Here is a 13,815-nt window from a genome sequence, read left to right on the forward strand (position 1 = left end):
ACTGAATGACCGTCCATTCCTCTAAATAAAAGTCAGAACAATGAAGTGATGATGGATTATTTACAGAAAATTAAATTTTTTCAAATAAATACTTAGAAAATCTACCAAGTGTAGACAAACGCCTGTGACATTAGATTCAGAGCATTTGGATTATTAGGTACGGTACACAGAATCACAAAAGTTTAATAATATGATTTATGGAAGAACTAAGAATTTATCAAAAGGGGAGGGCACTCATTTTGTACCCAATCTGGCATTAATGTTGTCATTACCGTTTAAGATGTATAGCTACTCGTAGTAGCAGCGCATCTTTCCGATTCCCACTTGCAGGCGAAGCTGCATCAACTACTCTTTTTGTCGTAGCTTCCTGGTTCCTTTTGAATGTATCTTCCTCACTCTTTTGAAACAACAGGGCATCCACACAATCCCAGTGCTGTTACTGTTATTTTTTCATCACTTTTTTTGTGGGACTGTACTTCAGTTTCATTATATTAACATGGGGAAGAAGTTATAAGTTCACTAAAGGCGGAGGAATTTGTATCGGATACCAGTCGACTCAGCTTGAATGAGTCAAATCAATTGTCGCGCCGACGATTGTTATTAGGTTATTAGCTCACAGCAGTAAGACAAGCACAAAGACGAACGTAAACATCCGTGACGACTGCGATTCGAATCCAGGGCAATGATAATGAGAGGTTGGCGTAGTCCTCCCTGCTTCACTTAATTTGTAATCCTATTATCAAATTGATGTCACTTACCACCCTTCTCATTATGTACTATAGCCTGAGTAATCCGGCATATTCCTTAATTTAAACCATTTGAGGTATTATCCCTCTCCCGTGGGAAAGTACTATAATACTTATTTGTAGTTTGTGAATATGGTTCGCAATTCGCTCAACTCTACTTTCTGTCAAAACAACGTTTAAAAGGCTTCCTGGTCCTATCAGAACGGAAATGAGAGGGTTTCTTTGCACGATCCTTAAGCTTTCGCAGGATGAGCGGCTGAAGTTGTGACCATATGCCTTCACAGTTTTTGTATGAAAGCTTTCTATAGAACAAGGAGTCTCTCTGATATTCATAAGTCTATGAAGTTCAAATGGAGAATGTCAAAGTCCTCTTTTACTACCCATTACATGAACTGACGCCTGGGAAATGAATGGCTTAAATTTTGAGCTTTTGTTTCTTTCGGAAGAGTTAGAGTTCCGAGGAAAGAGATCTAGATCCTGTACAGAGAATAATTTATTCAGTAGCGTTATTATGTAGCTGAATTAGCTTCAGTCTACGTGTGTATCCCTCGATCTTCATCAGAACGTAGTGACATCTTCTTAACACATTCAACAGATGAAATATGTTTATGGCACATGTACGCAGTTGAACAGACGACCTGTAATAACGATTTTCAATTTGACATGCTTTGCCAGACGAAATGACGTCCAATCATTTTCTTGGTGATTCGACCGTCTCACTATCGTAGTCCAAATACTAAGTCAAAAATTCACTTTCCTAAGGTAATGGCCCCCCGATGAAAGTATGGCTTCACATAAGAGTTTCAATATTATATAGTTTTCACGGTCGCAGACGAAAAGATGGTTCAACTGATGTCCATATTCCAACAGTTTTTCAATCGCTTGCGGCAAAGAGAAAATATGATCTTTTACTGATTTCCTGGAGTGAAACCTCTTTAGTATGGGCCGTTCTGATCGTATGGGGCCATCCGGCCTAGCAAGGTAGCGGAGAATATCTAGAGAATATCGAGCGTTATGTTGTGCATGGCTTCAATATTTACTCGCACCTGATTGTCAGAGGGGGTTCTAAGCGGTATTATACTTTAAGCCCGGATCACTACGCCAACGAGATAGTAATCCAGGTCAATATTGGCTCCCTATCTATTCTGACATTTATCAAGGCTAAGAGGTGACAGTGTTCAATCAAGACGTGGTGAATTTGGTTGAAAGTGGTGCCGCCCGGAAAGGCCCACATATGTTTGTGGACGATTTTCCGCGCAAACTAGGTACTTCCAACATCATCATCCAACATCACTTCCATTCATCCGATACTGCTAACTAAATATTCCGAAATCTTTTATCATTGGTGTCCTTTTGTAAGCTTTGAGAGCCGACGTATCATCCGAATTGGGGTTCCGTCCCTACTTGACTGTTAAAATCCCCAAAGATGATTTTGATATCATATCTGGGACAGACTTTGAGGGTTCGTTCTACCGCCTCGTATTCTTCTCCGACTCTGCTGTTTCCTCGGTAGGGGCGTGAACGTTTATGAGGCTTATATTTCTAAATTTGTCTCGCAAATGCAGAATGCATAGCCGCTCACTTATGTTTTTAAAGTCGATAACAGCAGGTTTCATTTTTTGGCTGACTACGAAACCTACTCCGAACGCATGATTTACTAGACGGCCTCTAACATTACGGATGAGTTTGTGTATCCACAACCATACTGCTTCCCCTGATATTCTCCCAAAGACGTTGGAAGCCAGCAAAGTCGTCAACCGGTAAACCCAATTTATCTTTCTTCCAGCTCTGGAAGTTTTTCGGAATCTCATCGCTCCAACCGTAAGTAATTTGTAGGTAGCTTTCGACCCGCCGACACTTGGTAATGTTCGTTCAACTGGGTTAACCGGCAAAATCTAGGCGCTTCTTGAAACTCATCTTAAAATGGCTTGTCGCTTCTGGCATAACTTTTATTGAGATGACCGTATGCGTAGTTGCACACTCCATCCTATCTGGAAGCTCTCGGTTATCATCCCTTCTGTATCAAAGAATCGCAACGGAAAGGTAATTCTCAACCAATGTTTCAAGGAATAGTCATTTCACCCACCGGATCTTTGAATGACTACCAATTTTCGGAGCTCCAGCTTCGAAACGACACAGCACTGCTCCAGCCATATTCAAAACTATATTTAATGTATTCGCCATTAAGCGAGCACTCTGTTTGGAAAATATTACAACCTTTTTTTCACTGAAGGTGGCTTGTCACTTACTTAAGGGACGTCTCGTAGTATTTGTGAGTAAGTTTGGTGATTTTTCCACATATTTTCTGCAACTCCTTGACGATGGATTGAGATATAATATAACGAACTAATTTAATCGTGCCACTATGTGTTTTACGCAACTTTGGTCATCACGAAAAAGGATGGCTTTTATTTTTTTCAAGACGATGCCACCGGCAAACCTGCAGCCATTGTCTTCATAACTTTCCCGCGGTTACCCGGTAGGCTATATCCCAGGAATTTGAGCACGCCTCCTCGCAATATCGTTTGGCATAATCACCATCAACGGCGCAACAATCGGTATCTGATCGGGGTCTGCCATAGATACGAACTCTAGACATCCACAATTGGGGCCTAAGTCCACCAATTAGACATCCCAACAAGCTGTCTGGTGTACTGGCCTACGCCGTCACTCTATCTCAGGCAAGGTCTGTCGCGTGTTCTCTTTCGACCATAGAGATTCCGGGCTGGATCACCCTTACTCCCCGCAATATGTCGACGACATATGTACGAGGTGCGTGTACGTATCTATAACACCTTATCCGATTTGGTATGCAATTGTTTTTATGATGAGTCATTTTCGGCGACCGGAATAGAGAGGCGTAGTACCTCTAGCTGTAGCCGGCCTCTGTGACGCAGCCGATCCTACATCTAGGCAATTTGCGCCTGTGCCGGAAATTATCTGACATAGTAAGTTTACTGAACTTACTGGCAGAGAACGAAAATGGCTCAATTAATCAAGGAACGAGGATCAGCTAAAAACTATAAATAAAATTCAAACTGCTTTTGAGTGCCAAGTGGTCTTATGTGTATTTTTGAATGTTTGCAATCAGATCCGCATATACAAGCTCATAAACATTGATAGCCCATAAAAAGTCCAAATGGTTAAATTTGTGGAATGGGACCATCTTATTATAAACCAAGTTTGGTAATTTTGAAGCCAATATTTGCACATCCTTAACCGCTGCCAGCCAATCGTTGTTTGCGTAGTATAAGTTTACGGGAGCAGTAATTTTGTTCAAAGGATAATCTGGTGGACTCAAGCTGGTATATTTAATCAAATTCTTGGTAACTCCCCAATCGTACTGTCTGAACTTTCCAGATGTGTAGCTTTGGGCATAGTGAATGAGTTGATTAATGGATGCTCCAGCGGGGGTGACATCAAGAATTTCAGGAAGCAAGGTCTGAAATTGGGAAGTAGAGGTTTAATTGATGTTCCATTTAAAACTAGACCGAAACTTACCGCATTCATATTTTCTTGATCGAATCCAGCAATAAGGAACAAAATACTCGAGCAAACCCCTTGAACAATCGATTGGTCCGTACACAGCGTTTGTCCTGCCAAGCTGAACATTTTTGAAGATGGTAGAAACTCAAAACTGCCAATTAACTTTTTCAAAATATTTTCTTTTTGAACAAATGGCGATAGAGCACTGAAGAATGGATTAGGCATGTTGGACATGAATGCAACTGGGGCTAAAGCGTGCATTGCTCGGATTTTGCTGTTATATTCTGGTCGAAGTGAAGTCATGATGAAGAACGAAGTGGTTCCTTGTGAATGTCCCACGTAGTTCAAGGAACTTTGTCCAGTTTTCGCTAAGACGTAATCAATCATGGCTGGTAAGTCATAGTAACCAATTTCGTGCCAACTGAATTCCCAGAAATCTCCCTTCTTCGGATTAAGCTTTTTGTGATTCTTAGAGAAAGAGTTGCCACGAGCGTTGCCCATCCAAACATCATACCCGAGATCGGAGAGAAGGTAGGCTATACCTTTTCCGGGACCTAAAATGACCCAATCGTTTGAAGAGCAAAGAAGGCCGTGTTGTAGGAAAACCACTGGTTTATTTGCAGCTGGCCCATTGCTTGGACTGTAGGGGATTCGATGAACTCCTAAAATATATCCATCCTGAGTTTCAACTGAGTGAACCTCCATCGGATATCCGTTAGACCTCACTTTATCGTAAATCTAGAAGAATAATCAAAGTTGAAGCTGACTGAAGAAATCACACTCGAGATGCTTACCTTCCGAACACGTTCATCAACAATCTCTTGCTTTTCTCGTTCGGCTTCTTCATCGTAATCGTCCAGTCCCTCAAGAATCTCATCTTCGATGTCTGTCAAGTCATCGCGTAAATACTTCGACGGAATTGAGCCCAACACCGCTTGGGATAATAACAAAACCAGCAAATACCGCAGCATCGTTAGATGTTTTGTTTTCGACTTAGTTCAAGTTTTACAATGTCGCTTTCCTTTTATATTGATCGCTTATCTTCCTGTGGGATTAAGATTTGAAGACCGTTAACTTTAAAAATTTAAGATAATCAAAACACTTTCTTGATATTGAATGGCATTTGATTGTTAAAACAACGATTAGAGATCGAATGGGAAATAATCAACCAAAGTGCAAATCATTTTCAGTCCTGGATTAATGACTTCTTCTAGAAAAAAGAACATTTTTTAGATAAACTCTGGGAGCTTGGGGATATAAATCTTTTTATGACGCACAGAGAATTATACTATTTTCGGTATTGCGTTGTGTTTCGTGTATATGCACCGATATCTGACAGAAGTAAGCCAGGAACTTGCAAAAAATGCCGGTATGCAGCTTCGATAAATTTAGTATTTATAAATGCTTTCGAAATAGAAAAAGAACAGTCATGAACTAATTCCACCGGTATAATCTTATTTCTTGATAGTAAAATCAGATCGCTGTAAGCAAGGTCGTAGTCATCCATGCCCCACACGAAGTCCAACTGATTAAATCTATCGTGTGAAAGTTGCTTATTATGCATGACATTGGCCAATTGAGAGACTAAAGTCTGAAAATCCTCGATAACAGCCAAACGGTTATTTCTGGATATTGCAAGTCACCTAAGATGGAGATGCCCAATTTTCAGTCTTAGTATACGAGCTAATTCCTGGGAGGTGGTGTTTGCGATTCCCTTGCCTGACTTTAAAGACTATGCTTGCCTTCGGGTAGCAATTCGGCATATGACTGGACACTTCAAGGTGTACAAGTGCTAGGTGAATCAGAACACCACCTTTCCCTACTCATTAACGGGATAAACTCCTCGTATGGAGGCTTGCAAATCGATTAATCCAGACGAAAACATGAACATTTCCTTCTTTCTATTCCTTTCCCTTCCAAATTCTTACTATTATCTTAAGGCTCTTTTTGGTAAAATTTAAACAACGTTCATTCCTAGTAAGTTCACACAGTATAGTTTCTTCAGTCGTTCCTTTTCATATGTTAGTATAATGTCTATTAACGCCTTTCTGGCTCCACAGAAGCGTTCTGATGCATATAGTGGCATCCCTGCTACATTTCTGCCCAGCTTTTCAGCTGCGTCATTGCCCCCTACCCTAGGTTAATCAAGTCTTCCAAGCCCTTACACCTTTCCGGCATATGTTCTCAAGGTCCTCCAGAATAGTTTTTGATCTGATACAATCCTCAAATATTTGACCTCTGTTTTTCGTTCAACCTTCATGTCTCTCAGGTGACCAAGCTTGCGTGTCCTAGTGACTGATATTACGGTGGACTTAGCGGGATTGATGCGCCCGCCCGGCACCAAGTTCAATCCAATTTGTATTCTATAATATTACATGGAGTATCCACATATCCCCCCGCCCCGTTTACTATGTCATCAGCGTAGCCTGGGACCTGTATTCCAGTGTTTTCTTATCCTTGTTCATCGACTACTATACTCCACATTAAGGAATAGTTGTCTAAGATCTCCCCCACTGTCTTTAGTACAAGGGATGTCAGGCAACTTAGTCTGAAATGTTTTGTGTGAAGAGATCCTTCTTTCCCGCTCTTGCTGAGAATTACTGTCCCATTTCGCTCTTCTCCATCTGTTCCAAAATCTTGGGAAGGTATGTCAGCGACTGGCTGTCCACTTACTTTGACCACCTCATAGTAAAAGAGCAACGTGGCTCTGTTGAGCATAGGTCCACTGCCTCCAACCTGGTCGACTTCCCCGACTTTGTCGCCAAATGTCTAATTCAGGAAGTGCATACTATCTATACTGCTAAAGCCACTGTAAATTCCAAAATACTTCTATCCAAACTCTCGTCTTTATGCGTTCTTATACCACTTGTTTCATTGTGTTCCTAATACCCTTACAACCTATTCTACCGCGTTTCTCTTGATGGCTGCACATCGCGTTCCGTCTCCCCTCTGACGTCTCGCAGCGATGTATTCTGAATACTTAATTATATTTATTTTTGATCAGCTACTTCAGAAAGTGTCACCCTTTGTGCTACTCCCTTAAATCCCCACTCACTTCCTTCTCCTACCCTTTTAACGGACATTCTTTCCCATATCAGAACTTCACTCATGACTTCGGACTCACTTCCGACAATAAGCCGCGTTTCGAGACCCATTTCCTGGAAGTCACCAATCGAGCAGCAAAATTATCAGACTTCATACTTTGCTTTTCTTCTGATTTTGACTCCATCCAACCTTGTTTAGCTCTCTTCAATTCCCTTGGTGATGTGGTCAAACTCCCGTAACTGGAATTGCCTTGCCCTTGAAAAGATACAACGTAAATTCACCCGTTCCCTTTTCTTAAAGAAAAAGTTTCCTGGTATGGACCTGGTATCCCTCCTGCCTCCTTTCCCATCCTCCAATAGCCCTATTTGGATTTATGCACATTTTTTAAACTTTCCTCGAGTTTGATGGACTGCTTCGCCTCTAACGAGTTCACCTGTCGTCCTGCGTCTTATAATACACGCAACTCAGACATTTTCAACGTTGGTGTAGTTCGAACTCTTCTTTCATTCCCCGACTCCTAGATCTTGTCGAAGTTATAAGGCAGAACAGTTTTTAAGCTTCTCTCTTTTCAGTAGTTGTAAGCATAGATTGAGGTTTTTGCCTTCTCATTTGGTCAGCGGCAATCACTGATGGGAATTATCCAAGAGCTCTACTACAACTGAAATCTGATTCAAAAAGTTGTCCTTTAACTTTCACGAGACTCAGAAGAATTGTGACGAAGTAACAATGGACCAGGCACCGAATTTGTTACCCGTTTGGATAGGGCAGTAAGACTAACAGCTTAAGTCATTACAAGCTTCCGGGGTCCATGGAATTGGATATTCGCCTTTTTAAGTGCCTAAACGGTGCTTGAATTTCAGTGGCGTTGAGCAAGTGACATCTGTAAAAGTTGATCATACCATGAAACTACTGTAGGTTCGCGAAAGTAATCAGTTGGGGAATTTCTTGAATATCATTTATTTTTGCCGTGAGGGGATACATACCCTTTGGTGTAACATGGTGTTCCAAGCAATAGATTTTAGGAACTCCAACCGTCTATAATAGACAGTTGCTGGAACACAGTTTTGAGATGCTGCTCATACTCCTTGTATGTGTTTTTGTTTTTTGAAGAAAGGATATCGTGGATGAATTTGAAGACAGAGGCGAGTCCAAGCATCTTCTGAAAGCTTGGGTAGCGTTGCGAAGTCCAAACATCATGACTGATCAAGAAGACTTAAAGGCGTGATAGATGAAGCTTTTGGGATGTTTTCTGATGCAATTGGAATTTGGTGAAATGCACCCACATCTATCTTAGGAATGCGGCTGAAAAACGATTTGACCGAGAGACATTGTATAAACCTAGAATCATGGCTGCATTGAAATCTCGATAATAACGACATGGCTGGAACCCTTTGTTGTTCCTTAGAGATCGAGGGCTACACAAAGTCTGCTACAAAAATTGGTGTGGCTCCATTGGCAATAATAAATGTCCAAGAAAGGTAACACCGAAAACTTAAGTCAAACTTGCAATGCGTTTACCGTTGAGGATGAAGTTGTGCAATTGAGTCCTAGAGGAATGAACATTTCTTTGTGATAAAAACCTTGTCTCGTTGCTCCCAGAAGGGCTTTTTAAGGTTTTGTTTGTAAAACAAAACTTTATTAAAATTGGTTCACATTATAAAAATTTTAATTTAAAATATAGTCATGTGGGGTATCAAATGAAAGGTCTCGATTAGTACTTTTCGAAGCCGATCTTAGTTTTGAGATCTGTTGAAAAGGCGGGGAGTGGGAGGGGCGCAAAATGATGATTTCTTTAACGGACCCATTCTCAGAAGCTACCAAACCGAAAAATCTGAAAAAAATCGTGAAGCTCCCTCTATACGGTACCCAGGCCTCAAAATACTCTCCATATCGATATCTCCTCAAATTAAGTTAATAATAGTATATTACCATATTTTTGGGAAAATTGAGTAAAACCCCCCTTAAGTGTATCTCAGAGTTATAAAAGTTGGTAGTAGTATAAAATATAATATGAAGCATAGTATCTCCAAGTTTGATCAAAATCATACTATTAGTAAAAAAGTTACAGTAGCTTAAAGTTGCCTTACTTTACAACCCGAAGTACTATATCTGATATGCTATTATAGATGCATATTCTTAACGGGCTACGTACAAATGGGATAGTTCTACACTCAAATATACTCACAGAAGAAACAAACAAAATCTTTCATACCTGAAGCGCCCAGCTTCCGGTTTCTCGACTTGTTTACTTTTCGTGTATCTGACTCAGTTCCTGGTAAAATGATGACCTGATGTCCTGATGTCCTGATTATTGAGTGAAAGAAGTTACTTCCGAGCTCGTCGAGTCCATTGATTCTCGGTTGGGAGGGATCTGTGTGCAAAATTTCCTTGAGCAATTTGCGAGTGTTTTAGAAATACCAATTGCTAGAATGCAACGTATCCCCTCGGGCATTTAAAATTTGTTGAAAGTATACGCAGAGCTCCACGCACGCATGTCGGTAGTCAACGGAGACTGTTTCGGCTTACAAAAGTTGTTTCGCTCGAAACATTTTAATCAGGTCGAAGGTCTTCCTGTAGAAGGCAATGGTCTCGCGAGTGCTCATGTACCTGTATTCCTCATAGACTTGGGCTCTTAGTAAGAAAAATTCCCAACCCCGTTGCCGCGTTCGAGGGAATAAACCTTAGAAGCATTTTTTGCCCCCTACAAGAGGATAGACGACCCCGCAACCTATACAACCATGAAATTTATGAGCGCTACCACAGCCGTATTGTTGTGGATCAAATGCAACTCAATAGGTTGCAATGAGGTGGTCACTTAATCCGTATTGGTTATCAGGATCCAACTCGGAAAGTCTACAAGGCCAATATCTATGGTAGAAAAAGAAAGCGTTGCAGACCCTGTCATAAATGGGACGACGACTTAGGCAATGATGTTAGATATCGGCTGAAAATCGGGGTGCCTGGAGTCCCTTACTAAGGCAGACCTCAACCGGATACCGTTTGTTGCGTCACTGATGATGATACTCGAAGGTCAGAGAGATAAGCTTAGCGTCGAAATAACTGTCGATATGTTTGAACTAGTACAGGTTGTGTCTGACGTAAATTTACTGTGTCAAAATGTTAGCCTGATCATGGCGAAATAGTTTTCAGTCATCTTTCAGTCTGGTGTCAACAAAATTTCTGTTTTGTTGGTCATAAAATACATCATCATCATCATCATCAACGGCACAACAACCGGTATCCGGTCTAGGCCTGGCTTAATAAGGAACTCCAAACATCCCGGTTTTGCGCCGAGGTCCACCAATTCGATATCCCTAAAAGCTGTCTGGCGTCCTGACCTACGCCATCGCTCCATCTTCGGGAGGGTCTGCCTCGTCTTCTTTTTCTGGCATAGATATTTCCCTTATAGACTTTCAGGGCTGGATCATCCTCATCCATAGATTTCCTCGTTATGTAGGCTTCGGAATCGTCCATCCTCATGTAGGGGGCCAAAAATTCTTAGGAGGATTCTACTCTCGAACGCGGCCAAGAGTTCGCAATTCTTCTTGCTAAGAACCTAATTCTCCGAGGAATACATGGGGACTGGCAAGATCATTGTCTTGTACAGTAAGAGCTTTGACCCCATGATGAGACGTTTCAAGCGGAACAGTTTTTTGTAAGCTGAAATAGGCTCTGTTGGCTGACAACAACCTTGCGCGGATTTCATCATCGTAGCTGTTATCGGTTGTGATTTTCGACCCTAGATAGGAGAAATTATCAACGGTCTCAAAGTTGTATTCTCCTATCCTTATTCTTCCCGTTTGACCAGTACGGTCCGATGTTGTTGATTGGTTGGTTTTCGGTGCTAACGTTGCCACCATGTACTTTGTCTTGCCTTCATTGATGTGCAGCCCAAGATCTCGCGCCGCCTGCTCGATCTGGATGAAGGCAGTTTGTATGTCTCGGGTGGTCTTACCGTGATGTCGATATCGTCAGCATAGGCCACTAGTTGGGTGAACTTAAAGAGGATCGTAACTCTTGCATTTACCTCAGCATCACGGATCACTTTCTTGAGGGCCAGGTTAAAGAGGACGCAAGATAGGGCATCCGCTTGTCGTAAACCGTTGTTGATGTCGAATGGTCTTGAGAGTGATATTGCTGATTTTATCTGGTCTCGAGCATTGGTCAGGGTCAGCCTAGTCAGTCTTATCAATTTCGTTGGGATACCGAATTCTCTCATGCCCGTGTATAGTTAACAAGTTTGTTAACACTGATGAAGGGAACAAGCGGTTCCCAAAATATCGGTATTTGCAAGAGTAAATATTCACACCAACGAAAAAGAAACAAGTTTTTATTATTTCAAGTAAAGATTTGTTTGACTGACAGAACTTATGGCTATACTATGTACGCTCGAAATAGAGAATCGCAGCGTGAAGTAATGTAATTGTCTAGTCAAATTTCAACATTTCAAAATTTTTATAAAAATCGGGTGGTGAAATCAGCATGTCGCCCAGCATTGTCTCATTGAAAAATTCATTCATTTTATTTTTAGGCGCAACTGTTTTATCGCCAGTTATGGTTTTAGACGGCTACAACCCTAATCCAGGACTCAGTTCTAGCCTAAGAACAGTAGGAATGAACCAGCCCTGATGAGTTGTCTCTGCCCTAGACAAAACCATAGTCGTCTGTGTTCTGTGTCTGTGGCCCAAAAAGCCTATGGATAAAAAAAGTTCGCTATAGTTTTTTTTTCAGTTAGCTTAGGGCTATCTCAATTCGAAACAAAAATTGTATTAAGAGTTTCGACGCCGAACTTTGATTGGGATGACAATGACTATTTTTTCAACGCATGACAGAAAGCCGTGAAAATCAAGCAAGAGAAATTTGGCACTCTATTAGGAACTAGATATAATGTCGACGGTTTTGAGCTACTAGGCTATGTCCAGATTGACGACGATGCCCCGATAGTTGATATTCTCAAAGAATTTCGAAGATGATGGTGGGAATGACAATAACACTACAATACAAGAATTCTGATCAGTGCTTTGCTGTGTCTGTACGGATTCGGAACACATGCTGTTGGGTCGTATGAATACTTTCGCCTGTAGTGTGCTCGAGACGTTCCGTGTTGCACACGCTAGCTGCTAGATCGTATGAAAATATCTTAGACCGTTCTTCCACCATAGAACAAAATTATAATAAATTTTCACAACCAACCAAAAATTTCTTGCTACTTTCTGTGTGACGCTTTTCCAAAGTAAAAGCTTCTATTTTCAAAGGAATCACACCCATGGCTGTCAAAACTTTAATCAACGCTTTGAATATTATTGGAAGCGCTTCCGAATGCACATATTTTGCATGACTAATAGCCTTCATAATACTGCTTGCGCCATCTTTTAAGAAGGGGCGAAATTTTGCTTGCATGCCCAGTAGATACTGTTACCGTGCAGCACAATAAATTGAGATAACTTAGCTATTCGTTTTAAATCTTGTTTAAACTAGTAACTATAAAGTCAACACTTATTTAATTATCAGTAAGGCAGTGGTGATAACAACACAATGGGAACAGTATTTTCGGAAACTTTTCTCCAAGTACATACGACCTTATCTACTAAAACTTTGAAAACCATAAAATCTTTCTGGGCACACTTTTGTCAACCAGAAGAAGAGAAATATTTGATCCTACCAACTTGATTGCGCATTTTGAACAGCAAATGCTATTTTCTGAACCAGGTTCACGGACAGGACAGAAGTGGGTACTGATACCTAAATGAAACGACTTCCTTCAGAATATCACGAACAAAAAAAAATATCTTGGAAAAGATGTTCTTCGCAACATTTCTTCTTGAACAATGAGATCTAGAAACCCGATATTTCGCTCCGAAAAAAATTCCCCCAATGAACGCTAACTATCTCCACTTGTCGAATACATATTTCACCAATGCTAATCAGTGTATCCATCTCCTCCCTCAAATACACCTCAACATGTCCCAAAACAACTAGCGAAATTAGACCTTTCTAGGATCTATTTTTTCCAACCAGGTGTACTGGTTCAATTTTGCCTATAAACACCGAAGTAAACTCAAATTTTACCTAGCAAACAAAACAAACAGTAGGACATTAACAAACGACTCCTCATCCACCATCACGAGCAACTGAAAAAGCAGAAAGCTCACTTCACCACGGCTCATAACCGTATCATACCCGGTCAAGTTCCGCCTTTGCTACCTTCACTTGTAAGAAAATCCGAGGAAACCGAGACCTTTCTCTAAGAGTGTTAGAAGGGGATGGTTAAGATTCCAATGTAGCGCACCCGTTCTAAGGGTGACAATTGGAGGGGTATATGAGCCCTCTATACCACCGGAAAGATAACAGTTAAAATAACCCTGGACCCATCAAAAGCATCTTGAAAGGATGATGCTTTGAGACTAGGTCGGTTTCCGCTCTCCATCCTCCTGTATGGTCACACGGATCATTTTTGAAAGTGAAAATCTAAATAAAATAGAATACAATTTAGTTTTTCCTAAAACGGGATATACTATTTATTAGTCTATATGTATTT

General features: G+C 40.9%; 2 protein-coding genes across 5 annotated transcripts in view; one reads left to right on the plus strand and one right to left on the minus strand.

Moving 5' to 3' along the window:
- LOC119647549 (band 7 protein AGAP004871) overlaps positions 1 to 13,815 on the plus strand; it is a 266,754-nt gene that overhangs the window by 226,939 nt on the left and 26,000 nt on the right. The gene's annotated exons all lie outside the window — the stretch shown is intronic.
- Positions 3,789 to 5,245, minus strand: LOC119647546 (lipase 3-like). The gene is made up of 3 exons (XM_038048536.1): positions 5,027 to 5,245; positions 4,248 to 4,970; positions 3,789 to 4,188 (listed from the first exon to the last, which is right to left on the minus strand). Exons 1-3 carry the CDS (start codon positions 5,201 to 5,203, stop codon positions 3,808 to 3,810), a joined length of 1,281 nt encoding a protein of 426 aa, XP_037904464.1. The 5' UTR covers positions 5,204 to 5,245; the 3' UTR covers positions 3,789 to 3,807.

The sequence above is a fragment of the Hermetia illucens genome, chromosome 2 (assembly GCF_905115235.1).
Source record: "Hermetia illucens chromosome 2, iHerIll2.2.curated.20191125, whole genome shotgun sequence".
Taxonomy (NCBI): domain Eukaryota; kingdom Metazoa; phylum Arthropoda; class Insecta; order Diptera; family Stratiomyidae; genus Hermetia; species Hermetia illucens.

What these genes read in the sequence shown, in the direction of transcription:
- LOC119647546 (XM_038048536.1), bottom strand. Translation starts at nt 5,203, where the DNA reads ATGCTGCGGTATTTGCTGGTTTTGTTATTATCCCAAGCGGTGTTGGGC. An exon ending in TTGATGAACGTGTTCGGAAG is followed by an intron (nt 4,971 to 5,026) that starts GTAAGCATCTCG and finishes TTATTCTTCTAG; the next exon opens with ATTTACGATAAAGTGAGGTC. An exon ending in ATCAAGAAAATATGAATGCG is followed by an intron (nt 4,189 to 4,247) that starts GTAAGTTTCGGT and finishes TCCCAATTTCAG; the next exon opens with ACCTTGCTTCCTGAAATTCT.